Source organism: Acanthisitta chloris, unplaced genomic scaffold, assembly GCF_000695815.1.
Source record: "Acanthisitta chloris isolate BGI_N310 unplaced genomic scaffold, ASM69581v1 scaffold6637, whole genome shotgun sequence".
NCBI classification, from domain to species: domain Eukaryota; kingdom Metazoa; phylum Chordata; class Aves; order Passeriformes; family Acanthisittidae; genus Acanthisitta; species Acanthisitta chloris.
The window spans coordinates 69,544-91,722 of record NW_008680848.1 but is presented as its reverse complement, the minus strand read 5'-3'; the positions used below and the strand labels follow the sequence as shown (position 1 = coordinate 91,722).

General features: G+C 37.1%; 1 protein-coding gene across 1 annotated transcript; it reads left to right on the top strand.

Moving 5' to 3' along the window:
* Nucleotides 1-19,225: 19,225 nt before the first annotated feature.
* LOC103805239 (obscurin-like) lies at nucleotides 19,226-20,586 on the top strand. The gene is made up of 2 exons (XM_009077879.1): nucleotides 19,226-19,391; nucleotides 19,973-20,586. Exons 1-2 carry the CDS (start codon nucleotides 19,226-19,228, stop codon nucleotides 20,584-20,586), a joined length of 780 nt encoding a protein of 259 aa, XP_009076127.1.
* Nucleotides 20,587-22,179: the final 1,593 nt, after the last annotated feature.

Genomic DNA, 22,179 nt, shown 5'->3' with positions numbered 1-22,179 from the left:
ACAGTTACACTAGATTTTCACCCATTTTATATTCTGACTTTTATCTTTGAAAACCTAACCATTAAAAGCTGACTTTATTTAATCTTTTTAACTCTGTATTAAACTTATTCAGCCATGTCATTTATGTTTGATACAGACTCTTCTGGATATCTGTTCTTCACAATTATGTCACATAGTAGATTGACCTATCTGCATAAATATCAGCCTACCTTTTCATTTTCTTAATAACAATAATATTCAGAGATCACAAATCCAGCTTCAAATACTTCCATTTGGAAAATGACTTTTTAATATTTTTTCCTGGATACAGTGCTGAACAGAACACTGTTTTGAAATAGACATTAAATTTTCCATTCAAATATATTTTATTTATGTAAGTGGCTGTTTAGTAGTGAAAATATATATTGACTATGATATTTACTTCTGTCTTACAGGGCCTCAAAAATAAGACTGTGACTGAAGGTGAGTCTGTCACTCTGGAGTGCCATATATCTGGTCATCCGCAGCCTACAGTGGCATGGTACAGAGAAGACTACAAGATTGAGAGCTCAATGGACTTCCAGATCACTTTCAAAGCAGGGCTTGCTCGCCTTGTAATTCGTGAAGCCTTTGCAGAGGACAGTGGAAGATTTACCTGTACTGCTACCAATAAGGCTGGGAGTGTCAGCACATCTTGCCAGTTGTATGTGAAAGGTAAGTATATTTGTAGAATCATAAAATTGTTTAGGTTAGAAAAGACCTCCAAGATCTTTGAGTCCAACCGTTAACCCAGAACTGCCAAATCCACCACTAAACCATGTCCCTAAGTACAACAGTACACTTCTTTCTAGTATCTCCAAGTTGTGACTACCCACCCTTAAGAAGGGGGAAGCATCTAAGAAAAATAAGTACTCCCTGTCAAAAGGAATGACAAAAGAGACATAGGGTCCACAATCAGAAAGTTTTATTAGTAAATTACACATTGAGTATGGAAATTGGTGTATTAGTCCCTGACATAGTATATAAGCACACAGCAGTGGGGTTTGGATCATAGGGTACAATGAAGGAAAAAAGAGAAATTAAAAAAGGAGAGATACATTAAAGAAATAAAAATGGAAAAAGAAAAAAGGAAAAGAGAGATAAAAAAAGAGATTACCAGTCCTGGTTCCAGTATCAATCCAGCTGATGGGATGTTGAACCTGGCTTCAGCATTGATCCGGCTGATAAGCAATGATCCAGGCAATGAGATGTCCAGGGTACAGGAGGAGCCACCACCATGGGCTTGGTGGGGGTACCTTTTTATGGACATGTTTCCCCACCCTGAAGATAAATTTCTTGCTTTCAATAAGTTGTTCTTATCTCCAGGAACTATAACAAGGATATTTGACATAAACAGGTGTTGCCCTAGTTCTGCATAGCCCTCCTGCTCCAGCCAAATCTTGTTTGTTCCCATGGTGTGTTAATACCAATAGTCCTTAGTTGGCTCCACAGCCATCTGGTTATCAATGTTTGAGACATACAATAATAGCCCTTACTAAAAAACAGGAGCTTGTTGGACAGCACTAATTCCTGAGAAAAGACAGTGTTTCTTATAAGCTCAAGAACATCTTAGTCCAGGTGCAGTTTGTTAAGGCTGTGGTCTAATGAGCCTTTCTCAGATCACAGTGCAGCTGAGGTGGGGGGGATGCATCACCACAATCTACCCTGTGACTAAAGTCAACTTCTCTGGGCTGGGTGGTATTTAAAAGTCACCCCCAGATGATTCCTGAGCAGCCTATTCCAATGCTTTATAACCCTTCACTGCGGGGTTTCCTAATATTCAAACTAATCCTCCTAACATAGAGTTATTAATTTTGTTAACTGTATATTACTTTATAATGTATCTTAGACATTTTGTCAGCTCCCAAGTAGAGCATATGCCTTGAGTGGTATTCTGTGGACGTTAGGTGAAAGGTCTTTAAGAATATGAGGGAAATCCAGTTATGGGCAGATGGAAACTCAACCTGCTTCCTCAGTGGAAGTACCTAACCCTCTGAGTCAACTAATTGCTTACTCTTTTTGTGTCAGCTAAACTCACTGCTTAAGGCCTATTAAAGTGTTTTAAAATCCACTATATCATATTTGCCTTGCAGTTACTGAAGAAATTGAGACTCGAGAAACCGTCTCTGAGAAGACTGTTAAAGAAGAGAAACGGTAAAGTTACTTTCCTAAACAGACTGCTCCTACTGCAGTCATTAGTTTCTTGCACTCTGTTTATGAGAACTGCAGACATCAGCTCACTTACCTGCACCAAAATCTTATTTCAGCTATGTGGAGACAAAGGACATTGTAATGGAAGATGTCTCTGCTGCAGCAGAGGAAGTATCGGGAGAACCCATACCTCCATTCTTCATAAGAAAACCCATAGTGCATAAATTAATTGAAGGTGGGAGCATTATATTTGAATGCCAAGTAGGGGGCAACCCAAAGCCACATGTCTGCTGGAAAAAAGGCGGAGTTCCTCTAACGACTGGCTACAGGTACTTTGAACACAATGAGCAAAAGCTATTTAAACATAATTTTAAAGAATATTTAATTGACAGTAACATAATTTTCATTCCTTTACTGATGCTGAGCCAAATAACATCACAGATTTCTATGAACTTTTTTAAATGGAAAAATTATCGGATCGTGTCTTATTGTGTGACTTTAGAAGGCTACTAAGTTTTAAAATATAAATATGCAAGTGACTATGAAATGAGAGATGCTACATGTCCTTATAAACAAATCAGGAAGAAGTTTTGCATTTGTTTTGTTCTGTTTATTCAATGTTTGCATTCAGTCTATGCAAATGTTGCCTTTAGAAAGCAACACACTTTCTGGCAGAGAAAAAAACTACATTTGTAACATTCTTGAAATAATCATTCTATAATGACCCATATTAGGATAAACTGTTCACATAGCATATATCATTATATTGTGTCAGATAACCAGATCTCTGATATGTCAGTACTGGTGTTTGGATCCCTTTTATTTAGTGGCAGCAAAAAAATGTAGACATGTACTGTCCTTTCAGCATGGTTATTTTTCATATGCTGTTTTGCGTATTCATTGAGCGAGCATTGCCTGCAAAAGTTTCTCTTTTGTTTGTCTTGTACAAGTTAGGAGTGATTCTCATTAACTGTACAACTGAAAGCAAATTCACTAAGAAGTCTGTTCATCAGAATTATAGAAGCACTGTAATTTTATGTTTTCTGTAGATACAAAGTGAGTTACAAAAAAGAAACCGGGGAATGCAAACTTGAAATTTCCATGACTTTTGCCGACGATGCCGGAGAATACAGTATTGTTGTTCGCAATAAACATGGGGAAGCTTCTGCAACGGTCTCCTTACTAGAAGAAGGTACATGTCAGATTAAAGACATCGGAAAAATATTTCTTAAGATTAACCTTAAAATTGAAAAAGTGTTTTGAATTGTGCTGCAAATTCTTTGCAGGTTATTCAGTTCAAGAAACAAAAAGGGTGATCTGGCAGCTCTGTTTCTGTAAGACAGAGCATCTGACATCAGGTTCTTGAAGGACTTTATTATTTTCTAGAATGTGTAGGTATAGGAATTTTCTTCTATTGACATCCATAACAGTCTACATAAGACATTCTGAGAGTTATGTGGGGAAAGAAGGTTAATCAAGTAATAAATTGCTTTCTTAGAGCAAAAGAAGCCAATTTAATATTTTTTTAAAAAATTGTCCTGTAAAAATGTACAAATGTTTGCAGGACACAGTGTCATGGTGAAGAAATTTAAAATTTCTATAGGTGCTTCCATTTTGAGAGTTAGAACACCTAATAGCACAATGAAACTTTTACCTGTTTATAAAGCTTATCTGATTACACCAGTCTTTGCATTTTGTTGCTATTTGTATTCATTGGCTAAACAGATAGAAAATCTGCTTGAATCACCAAAACCAGTAAAATAAGTTTGTACTCATTTTCTCAGTTCAATCCAGTGAAAACCACAAAAAACTTATAAAAATCAATGTGTTCTCAATTCTTAGCTGATTACGAAGCCTACATAAAATCCCAACAAGAAATGATGTACCAAACCCAGATGACTGCGTATGTACAGGAACCTAAAGTGGCTGAGGTAGCCCCACCTATTTCATATGGTGACTTTGAAAAAGAGTATGAAAAAGAACAAGCTCTAATTAGGAAGAAAATGGCAAAAGATACAGTGATGGTCAGAACTTTTGTAGAAGATGAGGTATGTCTACCACTCCATCCTAATTTTATATGCTGACATTTTAGCAGTACAAATAAGTTATTTATGAGTTCATTGTCTGACACAGAGAACTAATGGTCTTGATTTTCTGTATAGGAATTCCATATTTCTTCTTTTGAAGAAAGACTTATCAAGGAAATTGAACTCAGAATTATTAAGACTACTTTAGATGAACTTCTTGAAGAAGATGGAGAGGAGATGATGGTTGATATTTCTGAATCTGAAGCTATAGAAGCAGGATTTGATTTAAGATTAAAGAATTACAGAACTTTTGAAGGGACAGGAGTTACTTTCCATTGCAAGACATCTGGATATCCATTGCCAAAGGTACCGTAAATCTGTATAACTTTAACTTTAAAAAAAATTATATATTGCTCTACATAAAAAAAATCCCTTAGCATCAGACGTTCTACATTCTGCATAGAAAACAGCAACTCTCAAAGCAAATCCAGCCTTCTGTTTTGATACCAAGCTGATTTTTCCTTTCATCCCTTGACAAAATAGTGTTAGGTTGGTTAGTCAGTTTAGGGGTAGGTTTGATTTACCAGTTAAGTTGGTCTTGCTTCTTAGTATCGAAAAGGTAGCCCAGACAAGTGGGGAGCATAGTAGCAGTCCAGTCTAGGTGGCTTGCTCTTCATCAAAATGAGTTTCATATCTGTTTCTAGCTCCAAAACACGTGTTTCAGACTGCTGTGTAAACCTGTTACTTCAGTCTTACCTATTTCAAGTAAAAATGTTATATTAACACGCATGCATGGGCTGCAATGATACATCAGCTGAAAAATAGGAAGTAATAATATGTTGCTTGTATATGTCATTACTGAATCTTTGTTGTTAAGAGAGTTCACATAGCAGTTCACTCTTTCTTTTCACTCAGGTTGCATGGTACAAAGATGGTAAACGCATAAGGCATGGAGAGCACTACCACATGGAAGTTCTGCAAGATGGCAGTGCCAGTCTGCGTTTACCTGTAGTTTTACCTGAAGATGAAGGAATTTATACTGTCTTTGCCAGTAATATGAAAGGAAATGCCATTTGCTCAGCAAAACTCTATGTTGAGCCAGTCGCACCTACAGCAACTCCAGGCTATATGCCAGGACCAGAAGTTATGAGAAGATATAGGTAGGTACACACGAATGTAATAATTTCACAAGATTTCAATCTGCTGTCATAGACAGTACAAAAGCTCATTACACAGCAGGTAAACAGCATAAATTACTGGAGTTTGGATACCTCTAAAGAAGTTCTAAATGCTGTCTTCATGACTTTTATTGATTTATGTGCCAACTCTTCATCTGATTTACCTTCTTAATGAGCAATGCAGTTCCCAGAGTACCATCATTCAGATATGTATCCAGCCACAGTATCAGAATCGCAGCCTCAATAAGCATATTAATTTCTTTAAGTACTTGTGTTTTGGAAAGAAACTCTTCTGCACTTGGAGTTTTAGTGCAGTGTGCAACTATTATTTCCTGCCCTTGAAATAGCTTTATTTCTATGACAGAAGAAAACAAGTGTGGCCATGTCCCATGTTCAGTTTCTGTACACATACATATCCATGCACAAATGTATGCAGGATTGCATCCATAGCTCTGCAGTATCCAAACCTCCAAAATTTCCCTGGCTGTGGTTTATCCTAATACTATTCAGGTGTACAAACCCTGTCAAAAACCTAAAGAAAATTGACAGCAAATAAAAATTTATTTTGTCACAATTTCCCGAGTAGATAAATTGGCCAACCTCTTTAAACTGTGCTAAAGGAAAAAGTTGAAATCTGTGTATCATGTCAGCTCACTGCTTCAGGACATTGTCATACACATTTGTCTTATCTTTTCCTTCCAGGTCTATTTCTCCACGCTCTCCAAGCCGGTCTCCTGCCCGCAGTTCTCCTTCTCGGTCTCCTGCCCGCAGATTAGAAGAAACTGATGAAGGGCAACTAGAGAGATTATATAAGCCAGTTTTTGTGCTGAAACCTACATCATTTAAATGTTCACAGGGGCAGACAGCAAGATTTGACTTAAAAGTCGTTGGCAGACCTATGCCAGAGACATACTGGTTCCATAATGGTACATCAGTCTCATTTTGTTCAACCACTAATCTCAAAAAACAGTCTTGCTTGCCTTTTATATTTTGTTGAGACATTGAGTGCATCTGGACTTTTTTGTGTATCTGCAGGTCAACAGGTCATTAATGACTACACCCATAAAATAGTGATTAAAGAAGATGGCACCCAGTCATTGATCATTGTTCCCGCAATGCCTGATGACTCTGGAGAATGGGCTGTAATTGCTCAGAACAGGGCAGGCAAAGCTTCAGTCTCAATGACACTGACTGTGGAAGGTATCTACTGTGTATACTATTTTTAGGAGTCTGATGAGTGTTTCTTATTAAAAACCGTGGCTATGTCATTTTGAAAATTTACCCTTGCTCTTTCAGCTAAGGAAGACCTAGTCAGACCACACTTTGTGGAAAGGCTGAAGAATGTCAGCGTGAAGGAGGGCTCTAGACTGGAGATGGCAGTAAAAGCTACTGGTAACCCTAATCCTGACATTGTATGGCTGAAGAACAGTGACATCATTGTGCCTCATAAATACCCCAAAATAAAGTAAGAATGTTATTGAAATTTAAGTTTTATTTAATTTAAAATAATTTATGTAAGTAAAGGAGTTAATGATCACTGTCCGACAATGTGCTGAATACCCTTGCTTTCACAAAGGGCATTCACTAAGGGCTTTTACATTGCAGCAAGGATTATAGATATGAAATATCATGTAGGACTCACTTCATTTTTTTTCCAGCTTGTGTATTTGTATAGTTGGTATTCTGCAAAGCCAATGCTTTTACAACAGAGATTTAGGGAACCAACACTCTGTCTGATTTTGAAGTCCTCTGCAGGCTTCTGGTTTTTATTATCCTTATTTGTTTGATTCTTAGGCGCTGTATTCATAAACATGAATAAACATAAACAACATGTCTCTTACCTCCAGAGGTTTGCCTTTGGAGGCTTTGACCTAGTTTGGAAGAATGGCAAAAATGAATGACAAAGTACTAAATAAATTAAAAAATTTTCTTTCGTATTTCAGGATTGAGGGTACCAAAGGGGCAGCTGCCCTTAAAATTGAATCCACTGCCAGGCAAGATGCTGCATGGTATACTGCTACTGCCATCAATAAAGCTGGGCGGGACACTACTCGGTGCAAAGTAAATGTTGAAGTTGAACATATAGAACCTGAACCAGAAAGGAAATTAATCATTCCAAAAGGAACTTACAAAGCCAAGGAGATTGCAGCACCAGAGCTAGAGCCTCTCCATTTGCGTTATGGTCAAGAACAATGGGAGGAAGGAGATCTCTATGATAAAGAAAAGCAACAGAAACCATTTTTTAAGAAGAAGCTCACATCTTTAAGGCTCAAACAATTTGGACCAGCACACTTTGAGTGCAGGCTTACACCAATTGGTGACCCAACCATGGTGGTGGAGTGGTTGCATGATGGTAAACCCCTGGAAGCAGCTAACAGACTCCGCATGATTAATGAGTTTGGGTACTGTAGCCTGGACTATGGAGTAGCCTATTCCAGAGATAGTGGAGTGATTACTTGCAGAGCAACTAACAAATATGGTACAGATCATACATCTGCTACTCTGATTGTGAAGGATGAGAAAAGCCTTGTGGAAGAATCCCAGTTGCCAGAAGGCAAAAGGGGACTGCAGCGAATTGAAGAGTTAGAAAGAATGGCCCATGAGGGTGCTCTACCTGCAGTGGCAATGGACCAAAAGGAAAAACAAAAACCAGAAATTGTTTTGGTTCCTGAACCTGCAAGAGTTTTGGAAGGTGAAACAGCACGATTCCGCTGCCGTGTGACTGGCTATCCTATGCCCAAGGTGAACTGGTACCTCAATGGACAGCTCATCCGTAAAAGCAAAAGGTTTAGACTCCGTTATGATGGAATTTACTATCTGGATATTGTGGACTGCAAATCATATGACACAGGAGAGGTGAGAGTCACTGCAGAGAATCCAGAAGGCTTTATTGAACATAAGGTGAAACTTGAGATCCAGCAGAGGGAAGACTTCAGGTCTGTTCTTCGCCGTGCTCCTGAACCCAGACATGAGCCTGTAGTTACAGAACCCGGAAAACTTCTCTTTGAGGTACAGAAGGTAGACAAACCTGCAGAGACAACAACCAAAGAAGTTGTGAAGCTGAAAAGGGCTGAAAGAATCACTCATGAGAAGCTTTCAGAGGAATCTGAAGAACTGCGTAGTAAATTCAAGCGTAGGACAGAAGAGGGCTACTATGAAGCCATCACTGCTGTGGAACTTAAGTCTCGCAAAAAAGATGAATCATATGAAGAAATGTTAAAAAAGACAAAAGAAGAACTTCTTCACTGGACCAAAGAGATCCCAGAGGAAGAGAAGAAAGCTCTTCCTCCTGAAGGCAAAATCACCATTCCAACATTCAAACCAGAGAAGGTGGAGCTTAGTCCAAGCATGGAAGCTCCCAAGATCCTTGAACGAATTCAAAGCCAGACTGTAGCCCAGGGAACAGATGTACACTTCCGTGTGAGAGTGGTGGGAAAACCAGATCCTGAGTGCCAATGGTTCAAAAATGGTGTGCAGATTGAAAGGACTGATCGTGTGTATTGGTACTGGCCTGAAGATAATGTTTGTGAATTAGTCATCAGAGATGTGACTTCTGATGATTCTGCCAGCATCATGGTGAAAGCAGTCAATATAGCTGGTGAAACTTCTAGCCATGCTTTCCTGTTAGTACAAGGTAATTTAAATTCTTCTGCTCTTATCCTACTGCTTATCATAGTACATTAAGTCTATATTGTCAGTGCACTGTTGATTCATTACATATTGTTTTGCAGCCAAGCAGTTAATCAGCTTCACCCAGAAGTTACAAGATATTGTTGCGAAAGCAAGAGACTCCATGGCAACATTTGAATGTGAGACATCAGAACCCTTTGTCAAAGTGAAATGGTTTAAGGATGGAATTGAGATTCATTCGGGAGACAAGTACAGGATGCACTCAGACAGAAAGGCTCATTTTCTTTCTGTACTAACAATTGATATGTCTGATGCTGATGACTACAGTTGTGCACTGGTAGAAGATGAATCTATAAAAACTACTGCAAAGCTTACTGTTGAAGGTAAGAAGCACACAGCTCAGTACCATGCAATACATTAGAGTGAAAACAGCTTCAGAAAGAAATAAAATGATTTAAACAGATATCTAATGCCCTAAGAAATGTTGAGCTGCTTTCATAGTTTTGGAATCCAATCTGAAAGTTTTAAGATATATTTATGTAAAATGGTAACACTATAAAAAATTTTCCTTTGGCTCATTTAATAAGAAATGTTTTCATCAGGAGTATCTAATCAAGCTTATTCACATATGTAATTATTTTTGCTTATAGGTGCTGCAGTTGAGTTTATCAAAGAACTTGAGGATGTTGAAGTACCAGAATCCTTCTCAGGTGAACTTGAATGTGAAGTTTTCCCAGAAGATGTGGAAGGGAAATGGTATCATGGCGATGTTGAACTCACTTCCAATCTTAAATATGTGATTGCATCCCGGCGTGGTCGCCAAATCCTCACTATTAAAGATGTTAATAAAGATGATCAAGGAGAGTATAGCTTTGTTGTTGATGGAAAAAGGACCCACTGCAAACTGAAGATGAAGCGTAAGCATTTCTGATACTTATATTTTCTATATATTATAGATTTTGTATATTATAGCATGTATTATAGCTATATAATTGGATCCCATAATGCCTTAATATTCAATATTCTGCTTACCTCTTATGAGGATTAATTGACTTCATTTAATTCCACAGCTCGTCCCATGGTTATTCTTCAAGGACTTACTGATCAAAAAGTCTGTGAGGGAGATATTGTGCAACTTGAAGTTAAAGTCTCCCTAGAAAATGCAGAAGGTGTCTGGATGAAAGATGGCCATGAAATTCAGTCAAGTGATCGTATTCATGTTGTGTTGGACAAACAATCGCATATGTTACTCATAGAAGATGCAACAAAGGAAGATAGCGGAGCTTACACTTTTAGTGTTCCTGATCTTGAACTGTCAACCACAGGACAGATCACAGTGTACAGTAAGTCTCTATCATGGTTTTGAAGGTGTGTTTGATTTTTAACTCCTTTAAGAAGTAATCCTAAAAGCATAGGGTTTTTTTAATGATAAATATTTTTATTACTTGACAGGTGTGGAAATAATTGTGCCACTAAAAGACATTCACGTAATTGAAGGAACAAAAGCTATCCTCGAATGCAAAGTTTCAGCACCTGATGTGTCTTCCTCCAAATGGTACCTAAATGATAATCAGATAAAGCCTGATGAACGTGTACAAGCTGTATGTAAAGGCACTAAACAGAGGCTAGTGCTTACCAGAACCCACGCATCAGATGAAGGATATTATAAGCTAATGGTTGGCAAAGTTGAAACAAGCTGCAATGTCACAGTTGAACGTAGGTGTCCTTTAAGATGCACAGTTTTTTTGTGAAATAATTTCTTTAAATACAAAACTGTGGAAACAACTAATATATTTATATTTTTTTTTAATAGAAATTGAGATTATTAGAGGTCTTCATGATATCACCTGCACTGAAACACAGAATGTGTCCTTTGAGGTCGAGCTCTCCCATTCAGGAATTGATGTAATTTGGCATTTCAAAGGCCAACAGATAAAGGCTGATCCTAAATATAAAATCGAAGCATCTGGGAAAATATATAAATTGACAGTGGTGAAAATGATGAAAGATGATGAAGGAGAATATGTATTTTATGCTGGAGAGAAGAAAACATCTGGGAAACTTATAGTAGCAGGTTAGTAAGGTTGAAGTCCAAGGTTTTTATTTTACTGTGATATTAAAAGTGCCCAATGTACTCTGTATTTTCTACTTGTAGTAATTGTGCTGTTTCTGTAGGGTTTTTAAAATTAAAATAACTAGGATAGAATTAAGAAACATCTTTTTGTAATGTTCAGGACATATTCTGTTCTTGATTTTTTACAGAACTCAGAATGTCTATAGACATGCTGCAAATTAGGGCAAATAATTCTAGCATCTACTTTTCATTTCTGTATGGGGGAAATCTGAACAGCAACACAACAAAACCATATGCTTTTTCTTCCTAATAGGCGGTGCAATTTCAAAGCCTCTCAGTGACCTGACTGTGGCTGAGTCCCAGACAGCTGTTTTTGAATGTGAGGTGGCAAACCCTGAATCAGATGGCCAATGGCTACAAAATGGTAGACCATTAGCTATGACAGATCAGTACCGTGCTGAATCTGATGGTGTAAAGAGAAGGCTTACTATCCCTGTGACAAAACTGGATGATATGGGTGAATATAGCTATGAAATAGCAAGCTCAAAGACATCTGCCAAGCTGAAGGTCGAAGGTCAGTATTTTGTATAACTTACTGATGTCTTTTAGACTTGGATTAGGCCCTACAAGTTACAAGTAAAACAAAATAAACCGAATACATAAAATAAAAATAATAAAAATAATATAAGAATAAGAATATCACCAAACCCAAAACCCCACAAACCAAATATTTCTCATGGATGCTACAAGTAAATGTTCCTTGTTAAGTTCCAACACACCACTTTGGTGAAAACTGTAAAAATCAATATATGCATAAAATGAAGCACCGTGGTTCAGTTTTATTAGAGTTATTGTATTTGCTATAATTTCTAGTTCTGATCTGTTGTCAGGTTGTGTTTTGTTTCACTTTTTTTCTTTTTTTTCCTAGCTGTTAAGATAAAGAAGACACTGAAGAACTTGACTGTGACAGAATCACAGGAGGCAGTTTTCAGTGTAGAACTGACCCATCCTGATGTGAAAGGAGCTCTATGGATTAAAAATGGTGTTGAACTTGAATCAAGTGACAAATATGAAATTACAGTGAAAGGAACTGTTCACACACTGAAAATCAAACACTGTGTTGTCACTGATGAGTCTGTTTATAGCTTTAAACTTGGAAAAATAGGAGCAAATGCCAGACTTCATGTGGAAAGTAAGTCAATCTGGCTTGAATATTAGCTGTAATGTGTGATTTGAAATTCAAATTATACACACTGCTGAATCCTGCTAACTTTTTTCTTCAAGCTGTCAAGATCATCAAAAAACCAAAGGATGTGACTGCATTGGAAAATGCTGTTGTCTCATTTGAACTCAGTGTATCCCATGATACTATACCAGTTCGGTGGTTCTACAAAAATATTGAGCTTAAACAAAGTGATAAATACAAGATGATCTCTCAAAGGAAAGTTCACAAGCTTATGCTGCATAACATATCTTCTGATGATGCTGGAGAATACACAGCTCTTGTTGGACAAATTGAGTGTAAAGCAAAACTGTTTGTAGAAAGTAAGTATTATAAGTGTGTAAGAAAGTAATTATATGAATTGTTATACCAGCTCATGTCGCAGAACTTGACCTGACTCTTCATAGCCTTGGTTTTTTATAGTCTTCCACACATACTGACTTCTAAACAACGTTTTCTTTTGTCTTCCCTCCCTCCCCCCCCCAGCCATACACATCACAAAGACCATGAAAAATATCGAGATCCCTGAGACCAAAACCGCCTCTTTTGAATGTGAAGTTTCTCATTTCAATGTGCCTGCTGTCTGGTTGAAAAATGGTGTGGAGATTGAAATGAGTGAGAAGTTCAAAATAGTGGTCCAGGGGAAACTCCATCAGCTCAACATCATGAACACAAGCAGTGAAGATTCTGCAGAATACACATTTGTCTGTGGAAATGATAGAGTCAGTGCAACCCTGACTGTAAAACGTATGTAAAAATGAAATTAACCAGAATATTTTGCAGTTACCAACAATAGAGTTTGTGTTACACATGTACTTTGTGCAATTCAGACAAAACCAACACAGTTGTAGAGGTATTTTAAAATAACCCTTAACAGCATCAGTTGCATTCTTAAAAGAGATCTAGAAGTAGTGAATTTGAAAGTCAGGTCCTGGTTTCTTCTATTTAGGCCAATGTGCCTAAATGCCAAGTCACCATAGGAGGTAGAATTTGGATTCCTATGTCATTCAGTAGTTGCGGGAGATTTAATTGTAGTATTGATTTTGACACAAAGCCAATCTTTTAATATCACCAAAATTGTCTTGAGGAAATTGAAACATGATCCAGTTAACATGCAGTTAAAATAAAGTAAAACAGAATGGAAAAAACAAACCATGTCCCTTTCTTGTTTTTTAGCTATCCTAATTACATCCATGCTGAAAGACATCAATGCTGAAGAGAAAGACACAATAACATTTGAAGTTACTGTTAACTATGAAGGTATCTCATATAAATGGCTAAAGAATGGCGTAGAAATAAAATCAACTGATAAATGCCAAATACGAACAAAGAAGCTTACACACTCCCTCTCCATAAGGAATGTGCATTTTGGTGATGCTGCAGAATATACTTTTGTTGCTGGAAAAGCAGCTTCATCAGCCACTTTATATGTGGAAGGTATTTGCATTCTTGATTTGTATATTTACTGACTTCTAGTGGCTTAAAAAATATCAATGCACTCATTCTGCGTTTTTTCTGTGCTAGCACGTCACATTGAATTTAGGAAGCATATTAAAGACATCAAGGTGGTGGAGAAGAAGAGGGCTATTTTTGAATGTGAAATTTCAGAACCTGACATTCAGGTCCAGTGGATGAAGGATGGACAAGAACTCCAGATTGGTGACAGGTAAATGATTGTTTCTACACCACATTAACTTTTGTTATGTGTATTTCCCCAGGAAAGAAATAGCTCATTTTCTTTTCTGATTTTCTTAGGATGAAAATTCAGAGAGAGAAATACGTCCATCGTCTCATCATTCCTTCCACAAGAATGTCTGATGCTGGTCAGTACACTGTAGTAGCAGGTGGGAACACATCCAGTGCCAATTTGATAGTGGAAGGCCGTGACATTCGTATCAGAAGCATCCATAAAGATATTCAGGTATGACTTATACAGAAGAATATATATTTCATAACTTTGTCACTCAAAGAATAATGCAAGGGAAGTGCAACAATATTGAACCAACAAGAGTTCTAACACAAAAATCTATAATCATAAGGTCAGGGCCTTCTAGGAAACTGAGAAGTGAGACCGTAAGTAAAAACCAAATAGTATTTCTAATATTTATTCTACTTTTTCAAAGGTTATTGAGAGACAAAGAGCTGAAATTGAATTTGAAGTCAATGAAGATGACATTGAACCACAGTGGTACAAAGATGGTATTGAGATCAACTTCCAATATGAGGAAAGATACAGTTATGTGGCAGAAAGGAGACTTCATCGAATGAGCATCTTTGAAACCACTTACTCTGACGCTGGAGAATATACTTTTGTTGCAGGACGGAATAGGAGTTCTGTTATTCTTTATGTGAATGGTATGTGTCCCCACAACCAATGCTTTGACTGTATTTATTACCTGGTGTTTTTCTGATTTCTGTATAGCTTCCACAGAATTCTAACTCTGAAAGAAAAAAAAATCCAAAAAGATCATCCAGAACACTACCAAATTCCTCATGTACATGGATGTTTCTCACTCTACTGAAATAGCTGGCTAACTGATGAGAATACTGTAGCCGTTTTTCCCCACGGTACCTGTTTAGACCAGAAAATTCTCAAGTCTACATTAAATGAATCTGTTCTTATGGAAAAGTGTGCCTTCCCAGAGGGATCAACTTAACACTTCTTGGACAGATTTTGCCAGAAAACACTTACACCAACACAGTAATTATATTAAAGCAGTTACTACTAGATCACTCCCCCTGTATCAAGGAAAGGGCAGATTTTAATGGGCACACAAGATTGGGAATAGTAAGGGGGTTTGTTGTTTTTAAAAAACCAAATTAATTACTTTCAAATATTTTTTAACCATTAATAAATATCAATAATGAGATTTCTCTCTCTCCATCCTTCTCACCTCTCTTATCCCCCTTTCTCTCCCACTAATTTTCAGCTCCAGAGCCACCCCAGATTATTCAGGAGCTAGAGCCAACTACTGTGGAGTCTGGCAAACCTGCCCGCTTCTGTGCTATGGTATCTGGCAAACCCCAGCCCAAAGTTTCCTGGTATAAAGATGATCAACAGCTTTCTCCAGGTTTCAAGTGCAAATTTCTTCATGATGCCCAAGAATATACTCTATTGCTGATTGAAGCTTTCCCTGAAGATGCAGCAGTGTACACCTGTGAAGCCAAAAATGACTATGGAGTTGCTACAACTTCAGCTTCACTTTCAGTGGAAAGTGAGTTTCACCTTACTCATAACAATTTTTGTGAAATGAGATTGTTGTTCTTCATCTTTGAAATTACTTCTTTGTTCTCATTCTTTAGTCCCAGAAGTTGTTTCTCCTGAGCTAGAAATGCCAGTGTATCCACCTGCTGTCATAATACCACTGCGTGATGCTGTTACATCGGAGGGACAGTCTGCTTGTTTTCAGTGCAGAGTAACAGGGACAGGTGGGTTTAATGAAATCCTGTGCATCTTTTCATCTCTCATAATTTTTCATCTTCAACTCAGAAAAATATTCAAAATTATATGCTTAGATCAGTCTTACCCTAGAAGTACAGTTGTTTGGTATACACACAGAGCAAAGTGTTAGTGACAACTTTCAGTTAAGGAAGTCAAAGATGGTATCAAGCATGGAAGTTTTAAGCTGTTGTAAACATGTGAAGGATTTCTAAAATGAAGATCTGTTTCACAAAATTTGTCTTTGGAAACTTCTCAGCTTTTCAAGTGTTAACTGATGTTGGAAAACTGTCAGTGAGTAAAGTGTAGAGATTCATGGTGGAAAATCATTATCATGTCAAATGAACATGAAGTTTCAGATGACACACACTGTCATGTCAATTAACTAAACAAAGAGACTAAAACTGTGACTCTACCTTTATGTTGATATTCCTAAGTATCTCATACCACTCTACAAACACTAAATGGTGATTGCATTCTTTTTCTAGCATAAGGTGTTTGCTCACTGTTTTTTAAGTGTAGATTTTACTTAAATAAGTCTGCTAGTGTTACTTACATAGATGTCATTCTACAGTTAAATATTTTTTCCAAGTTTACACAAAGCCAAATAAAACTACTTTTCTTCAGTTCAGTAAATTGCCTTGAGTATGCAGAATAAGATCTAGTTCAAATCCCAAAGAATTTAAAATTATATAAGGATAAATAAAAAGCCAAACTTAAAAATAATCCTGAGTGACAACTTTGTAAAAATCCACATAAAATTGGTGATATACATCTATATGCAAATATATATAATTTGCATTTCCATCACTTAATATCAAACTCCATGTTTTTTGTAAAAAAAAAAAAGAAGCTTTCCAGCAAATCTGATTCTGCTTTAGAAGTAGTGCTAAAACTCAGTAAATGTATGTAGAGAAGACTGGCCCACCCTCTGTGCAATGCATGCTGGTGTAATATTTTTTTACAAGAACTGTATTTATGTGAATGAGGAAGCTGCATTTACAGCACAGAATATAAGGAACCTTGCATCTAGGTCCCTCTTCGTAGAATCATAGAATCTTTTAGGTTGTAAAAGACCTTGAATCACAGAATCAATCAGGGTGGAAAAGACCTCTGAGATCATCAAGACCAACTTATGACCTAACACCAACACGTTAACCATGGCACAAAGAGCCATATCCAGTCTCTCTTTAAATGCATCCAGAGATGGTGATTCCACCACCTCCCTGGGCAGTCCACTCCAGTGTCTAATCATCCTGTGTGTGAAGAAATTCTTCTTAATGTCTAATCTAAACCTCCCGTGGTGCAGCTTGAGACTATGGCCACCCATCCAGTCACTAGCTGAATAGGAGAAGGACTGAGCCCCACCTGGCTTCAATCTTCTTTTAGGTAGTTGCAGAGAGTGATAAGGTAACCTCTGAGCCTCCTCTTCTCCAGGCTAAATAACCCCAGTTTTCTCAGCCTCTCAGAACTTGTGTTCCAGACCCTTGAAGATCATCAAGTCCAGCTGTTAACCCAGAACTGCCAAGTCCACAACTACACCATGTCCCTAAGTGCCAGTCTTATGCTTGATAGCCCTTTCAGTGAAGAAATTTTTCTGATTGAAAATTTCCTTTATTGAATACCGTATCCAAATGGATTTTCATACCTCACTTGTGTTCTGAAAACCTTTTATATTAAGTTAGGTAACACATGACTGCAAATACAGTTGTTTAATGGTACACATTGTGCAGCTGGCCATTGAAAACACTCTGTCTTATTATGACAATAATAGCAGACTGTGTGACAGCATTTGATTCATGATGTAGTATAGCGACAGGTGGAGAGGCAAGGTTAAAATCTGCTTCAGACGTTCTTTCCTAAGTCTACAAAAATCTATACAAGTCAAATAATACAACATTTTATATAGGAATTTTGCAAAAGTACAAACATAGGATCTTTCCTGAGAAATATCGTGTGTAAAACTTATATTTGCAACAAAAAGAGGCAAGATACTGCACTTTACGAAAGAATATTCTGGCTTAATTTTTTAACCTGACTAGTTCAAGCTAGTAATTTTATAGCCAGTTTAATCAGGCAATTGCAGTAAAATCTCATTTTTAAAGAGACTGTCTCTGTTTTTAGTAGTAGCAAAATATTTTTGCATTAAGAGAGGAAAGAAGAATTATTTTTACTCACAAATATAGCAGCACCAGAATCAGTTTTCCCATACAAATATTTCCAATGCACAAAACTTAAAGCAACAAGTAAGCCACTTTCTACTCATCATCCTTTACCAGAGTAATATGAGGCATATTTAAACTTACATGAGATTATTTCTGACAGATATAAATATAAACATATTGTTTACTTACTAGTCTAATATCATAATTTACACATTTTTTTCTTCTTTATTTTGCTTGAGCAGATCTGAAAGTCTCTTGGTACAGCAAAGAGAAGGAGATCAAGCCATCACGTTTCTTCAGAATGACTCAGTTTGAAGATACTTACCAGCTAGAGATTGCTGAAGCTTATCCAGAGGATGAAGGAATCTATACCTTTGTGGCCAGTAATTCTGTAGGCCAAGTGACAAGCACTGCTACCTTGAAGTTAGAAGGTACACTGTGCAATTAAAGTTGTCATGTTTAGGTCATGTTTCAATACTCATGTTAATATACACTGATAATTATATGTGTGTCATTGTCTGTCATGTTGTCTTTTAACTCAATTAATTGCTACTGCTTACAATGTCCACAGCACACATTTATGTCTCCAAAATATAGGCGATGAACAGCAAAATGTATTTCACGATTTTTCCATGTCCCTTACCTTTTCATTTTCTCCAGTCTTAGAACCTGCCATGCACCAAAGATGTAAAAAACCTTCTTTCTAATGGAAGTGCTTTGCTTACACATTCTTTGATTTGACTGTGAAGAGAATCTAGTAAGAGTTTTTGTATAAAATAAATTGTTTTGAAAGTGTTGAAAAGCATCTTAAATAGAGGTGTATAGCAGGTACTCAGGCAACTGAAAAGAAATCGTTTCCTTCATATGAATTGATGAAATATAGACCAAAATTTTAGAGCAGAAATATTGTCTGAAAAATTTGCTGTTCTGTATTGTCCTTGATATTATTTAACCATAAATATTTGTTTTCTTTTTGCAACAGATTTTATAAATGATGAATGAGAGTAATTCATGCTATTAAGTTGCAAGTTAGAAAAAAAAAGTCATGAATGAGAGAGAAAATCTATTGTAGTGTAGGGTAAGAAATTAAAAGTTGGCATGCTTCTTTTCAGGATTTAAAAATGTTGAAGAAGTTACATCAGAGTCCCCTTGGCATGTTTCTTCATCTGTTTCACTTAAGGAGGAGTCTATTGGCCAAAGGCCCACCTTTATCCAGCCTATTTCAAGCTGCAGGGTATGCAGCGGGGAATCAGTCAGATTTCAAGCTAGAGTCTCTGGCAGGCCCAAACCAAAAATCCAGTGGTTTCATAATCAACAACTCATGTTGCCAAAAAAAGACTTAGTTTTCCACTTTGATGAGTCTACAGGCACAGCTATACTGATAATAGTAGATGCTTTCTTAGAGCATGCTGGCCAATACTCTTGCAAGGCAAGAAATAGTGCTGGAGAAACAACTTGTACAGCTACACTTACAGTGACTACAGAAGGTAAAGCCCCATTTTTACTTCAAGGGGATTCAGTTTGTTGATTACCACACTTTTATTCTGTTACTAATGTTCTTTCCTTGTTTCACACCTTTCTTTCTCAGCTAATGTTAGTCGTACCTACCCTCTGTAACCCAGACACTCTCATTTCTTATGTTTAAGCTGTAATGTGGAAATTTGCAGATTTGTAGGTCAAAGAACAGAATAATTTTAATGAAGGCATTTGGATTTTTAAAGTAAGTAATTAAGTGATCTTTGGAGCATTCACTGAGGTATCTTTCATTATCCTGTAGGGGGAAACAATACCTCCTTTAAAAGTTTTTAATACAAAACCAGACAACTTTAGTGAAAGAAGAGACAAGCATCAACTGAGTACCAACTGCATGACTACCTTAGGCATCACTTGTCATTCATATATGTGAATGGGTAATTTCTGTGTCAAGAGAGTAGTGCATCTAGCATGCTGAGTTTTCAAATCAAGATCATTCATTTTCATCCTCCATGCTGTTTGATTTTGTGCAGAGCATGGCCCAGTAAATTTCTTTAGGTACTAATGTTGTTATTTTTGTTACTTGATTACACAGTGCAAGCCCTAGATAGGCAAAGTTCTGGGAAAGATGTAAAAGAGTTTACCCGGTCGCAGGCTATATCAAAACTTCATGTTGCTCCTCTCACAAAGAAGAACATTAAAACTTATCAAAAAGAATTTAAATCAGTGCAACAACCATCACAGGAATTTGGTGTACAGGTTTTTGAAAGCGTATCAGAAAGTTTGACTATGAAGGCTACCTCAGTTGAAGAAATGAAAGCTATGCATACAGCAGTCCTTTCTCAAACATCTCAGAGCACCAAGATCTCTATGATCACCTCTAAGGACATGAAAGGTGTCCCTCCAAAGATCCTCTTGCAACTTAGAGACCTAACTGTGAAATGTGGTGACACTGCTCAGTTTGTATGTGCCTTAGAAAATGAATTCTTCTATGAGTTTCTTTGGGCCCACGAAGGTGAAAGGATAGAAGTGTCTGAGAAATTGAAGATATCACAAAACGGAAGTGTTCTTCTGCTCACAATCCTAAATGCCCAGCTGACAGATCAAGGACTATACAGTTGTACTGTGTATAATGACTATGGAGGGACAACAACATCTGCAATACTAACAGTCAAAGGTGGTTATCTGACTTTTAACATTATCACTTAGCTTTTGCTACTTCATTTTAACAATCAATACAGATCAATCACATTTCATTTATTATCAGTTTTTAATTGAGAAAGCTCTAGTCATAATGTTCTGGGTTTTTTCCTCCACATTTACAGCTCTATTCATAAGTGACATATGCAGTATTGGGAAGTCAGTATTGTAACATGATGCCTCTTCCCATCAAGTCACAGAGCTCTGAGGCATTTTATTCCTCATATCCTTCAGGACATACAATGAGATGCAAAGCAAACCAGGCTGATAGGAATTTGTATGTTTTGATAATTCCTGAAGCTGGAGTGTAATGAAGATAAGAATGTCAGATAAGCAATGTTGAATTAGATACCTGATCAGTTCAAACTCCAGCTTATTTCAAATATAAGGTTCCAATTCCAAAGTTGGCAATGTAAGTCAATTTACTTGAAAGGGTTAATGGGTACAAGTATTGTTAGTACTGAATATTTTTTCTACACTTCACTGTCCCTAGGAGACAAGTATTTATTTTTTTGCTGACTCCTTCCACCTCTTTCTAGCATCAACTTATTAGAATGTTAGTAGTGAAGACCCAAAAGGGTATTATCACCACACTAGACAGGTGATAGTATTTCTGGAATCTGCTCAGTGGAATCAAGAATAGAAAACTAAGATGAACAATGAGAAAGACATTGACCCTGTTGATTTGGATCTTAGTTATCAAAATTTCTTTCTTCACTCTTCATCTGTGCAAAGCACTTTACATAATATTTGGCTGCTACTTTCCAAATTAAGACTCTAAATTAAAAGCAAAGATGTGTTTGTATCAGGCATTGTGGACCAAGTCTTGCTCCCATGAATGTCCCATAGGCTTAACTCGTACCTAGAATTAGCCTAGCAGGAATAGAGCTCTTAAATGTGGAATCACTCATGTTTAATAGTATTGTTTTAGCACTAATACACTGGACATTCTTTCAGTACTAATTACTGGGGTTTTTTCCCCTAAATATAAGGATATTTTTTATTCCTGTAAAACATCTGACCTAATTCTTTTCCTAACTTTATTCTTGCCTAGCAAAAGAAGCACAAGCCAAAGCAGTAACAAAAATTACCCTTGAATCAAATACTAAAAGCTGTAAAGCAGCCAAAGATTGTCAGTTTAAAGCATCTGATGTTAAGCAAGAATCTTCCAAGAAAACCTCAAGTTTGTTTATATCTACATCCCAAAGGCCATATGAAACTGAGAAGCAAAGACACAGAGTATATTATCCTGATGTTGTGCCATGTGAAGACATCACAAAAACTGACGCCGAAGCACCAGAGTTTCTTGAAACTCTGCCTTCAGAAACCACTGTAAAAGAAGGAGATGATGTGTTTCTCTTTTGTATAATGAAAGGTGTGCCTACACCTTGCGTAGTCTGGCTGTGCAATCAGCTAATAGTTGAGGAGTCTGCATTGTGTTCCTTAAAACATGATGGGCCACTGTGCAGTTTAAGATTATTGAAAGTTGGTCAGAACCACAAGGGTATATACAAGTGCAGAATAGTTAATCCTGCAGGACAAGCCGAGTGCAGCACCCATCTGAAAGTGACAGGTTGGCAACTGCATGTTCCTTCCAAGTAT

What these genes read in the sequence shown, in the direction of transcription:
- LOC103805239 (XM_009077879.1), top strand. Translation starts at nt 19,226, where the DNA reads ATGTTGCCAAAAAAAGACTTAGTTTTCCACTTTGATGAGTCTACAGGC. An exon ending in ACTTACAGTGACTACAGAAG is followed by an intron (nt 19,392 to 19,972) that starts GTAAAGCCCCAT and finishes TTGATTACACAG; the next exon opens with TGCAAGCCCTAGATAGGCAA.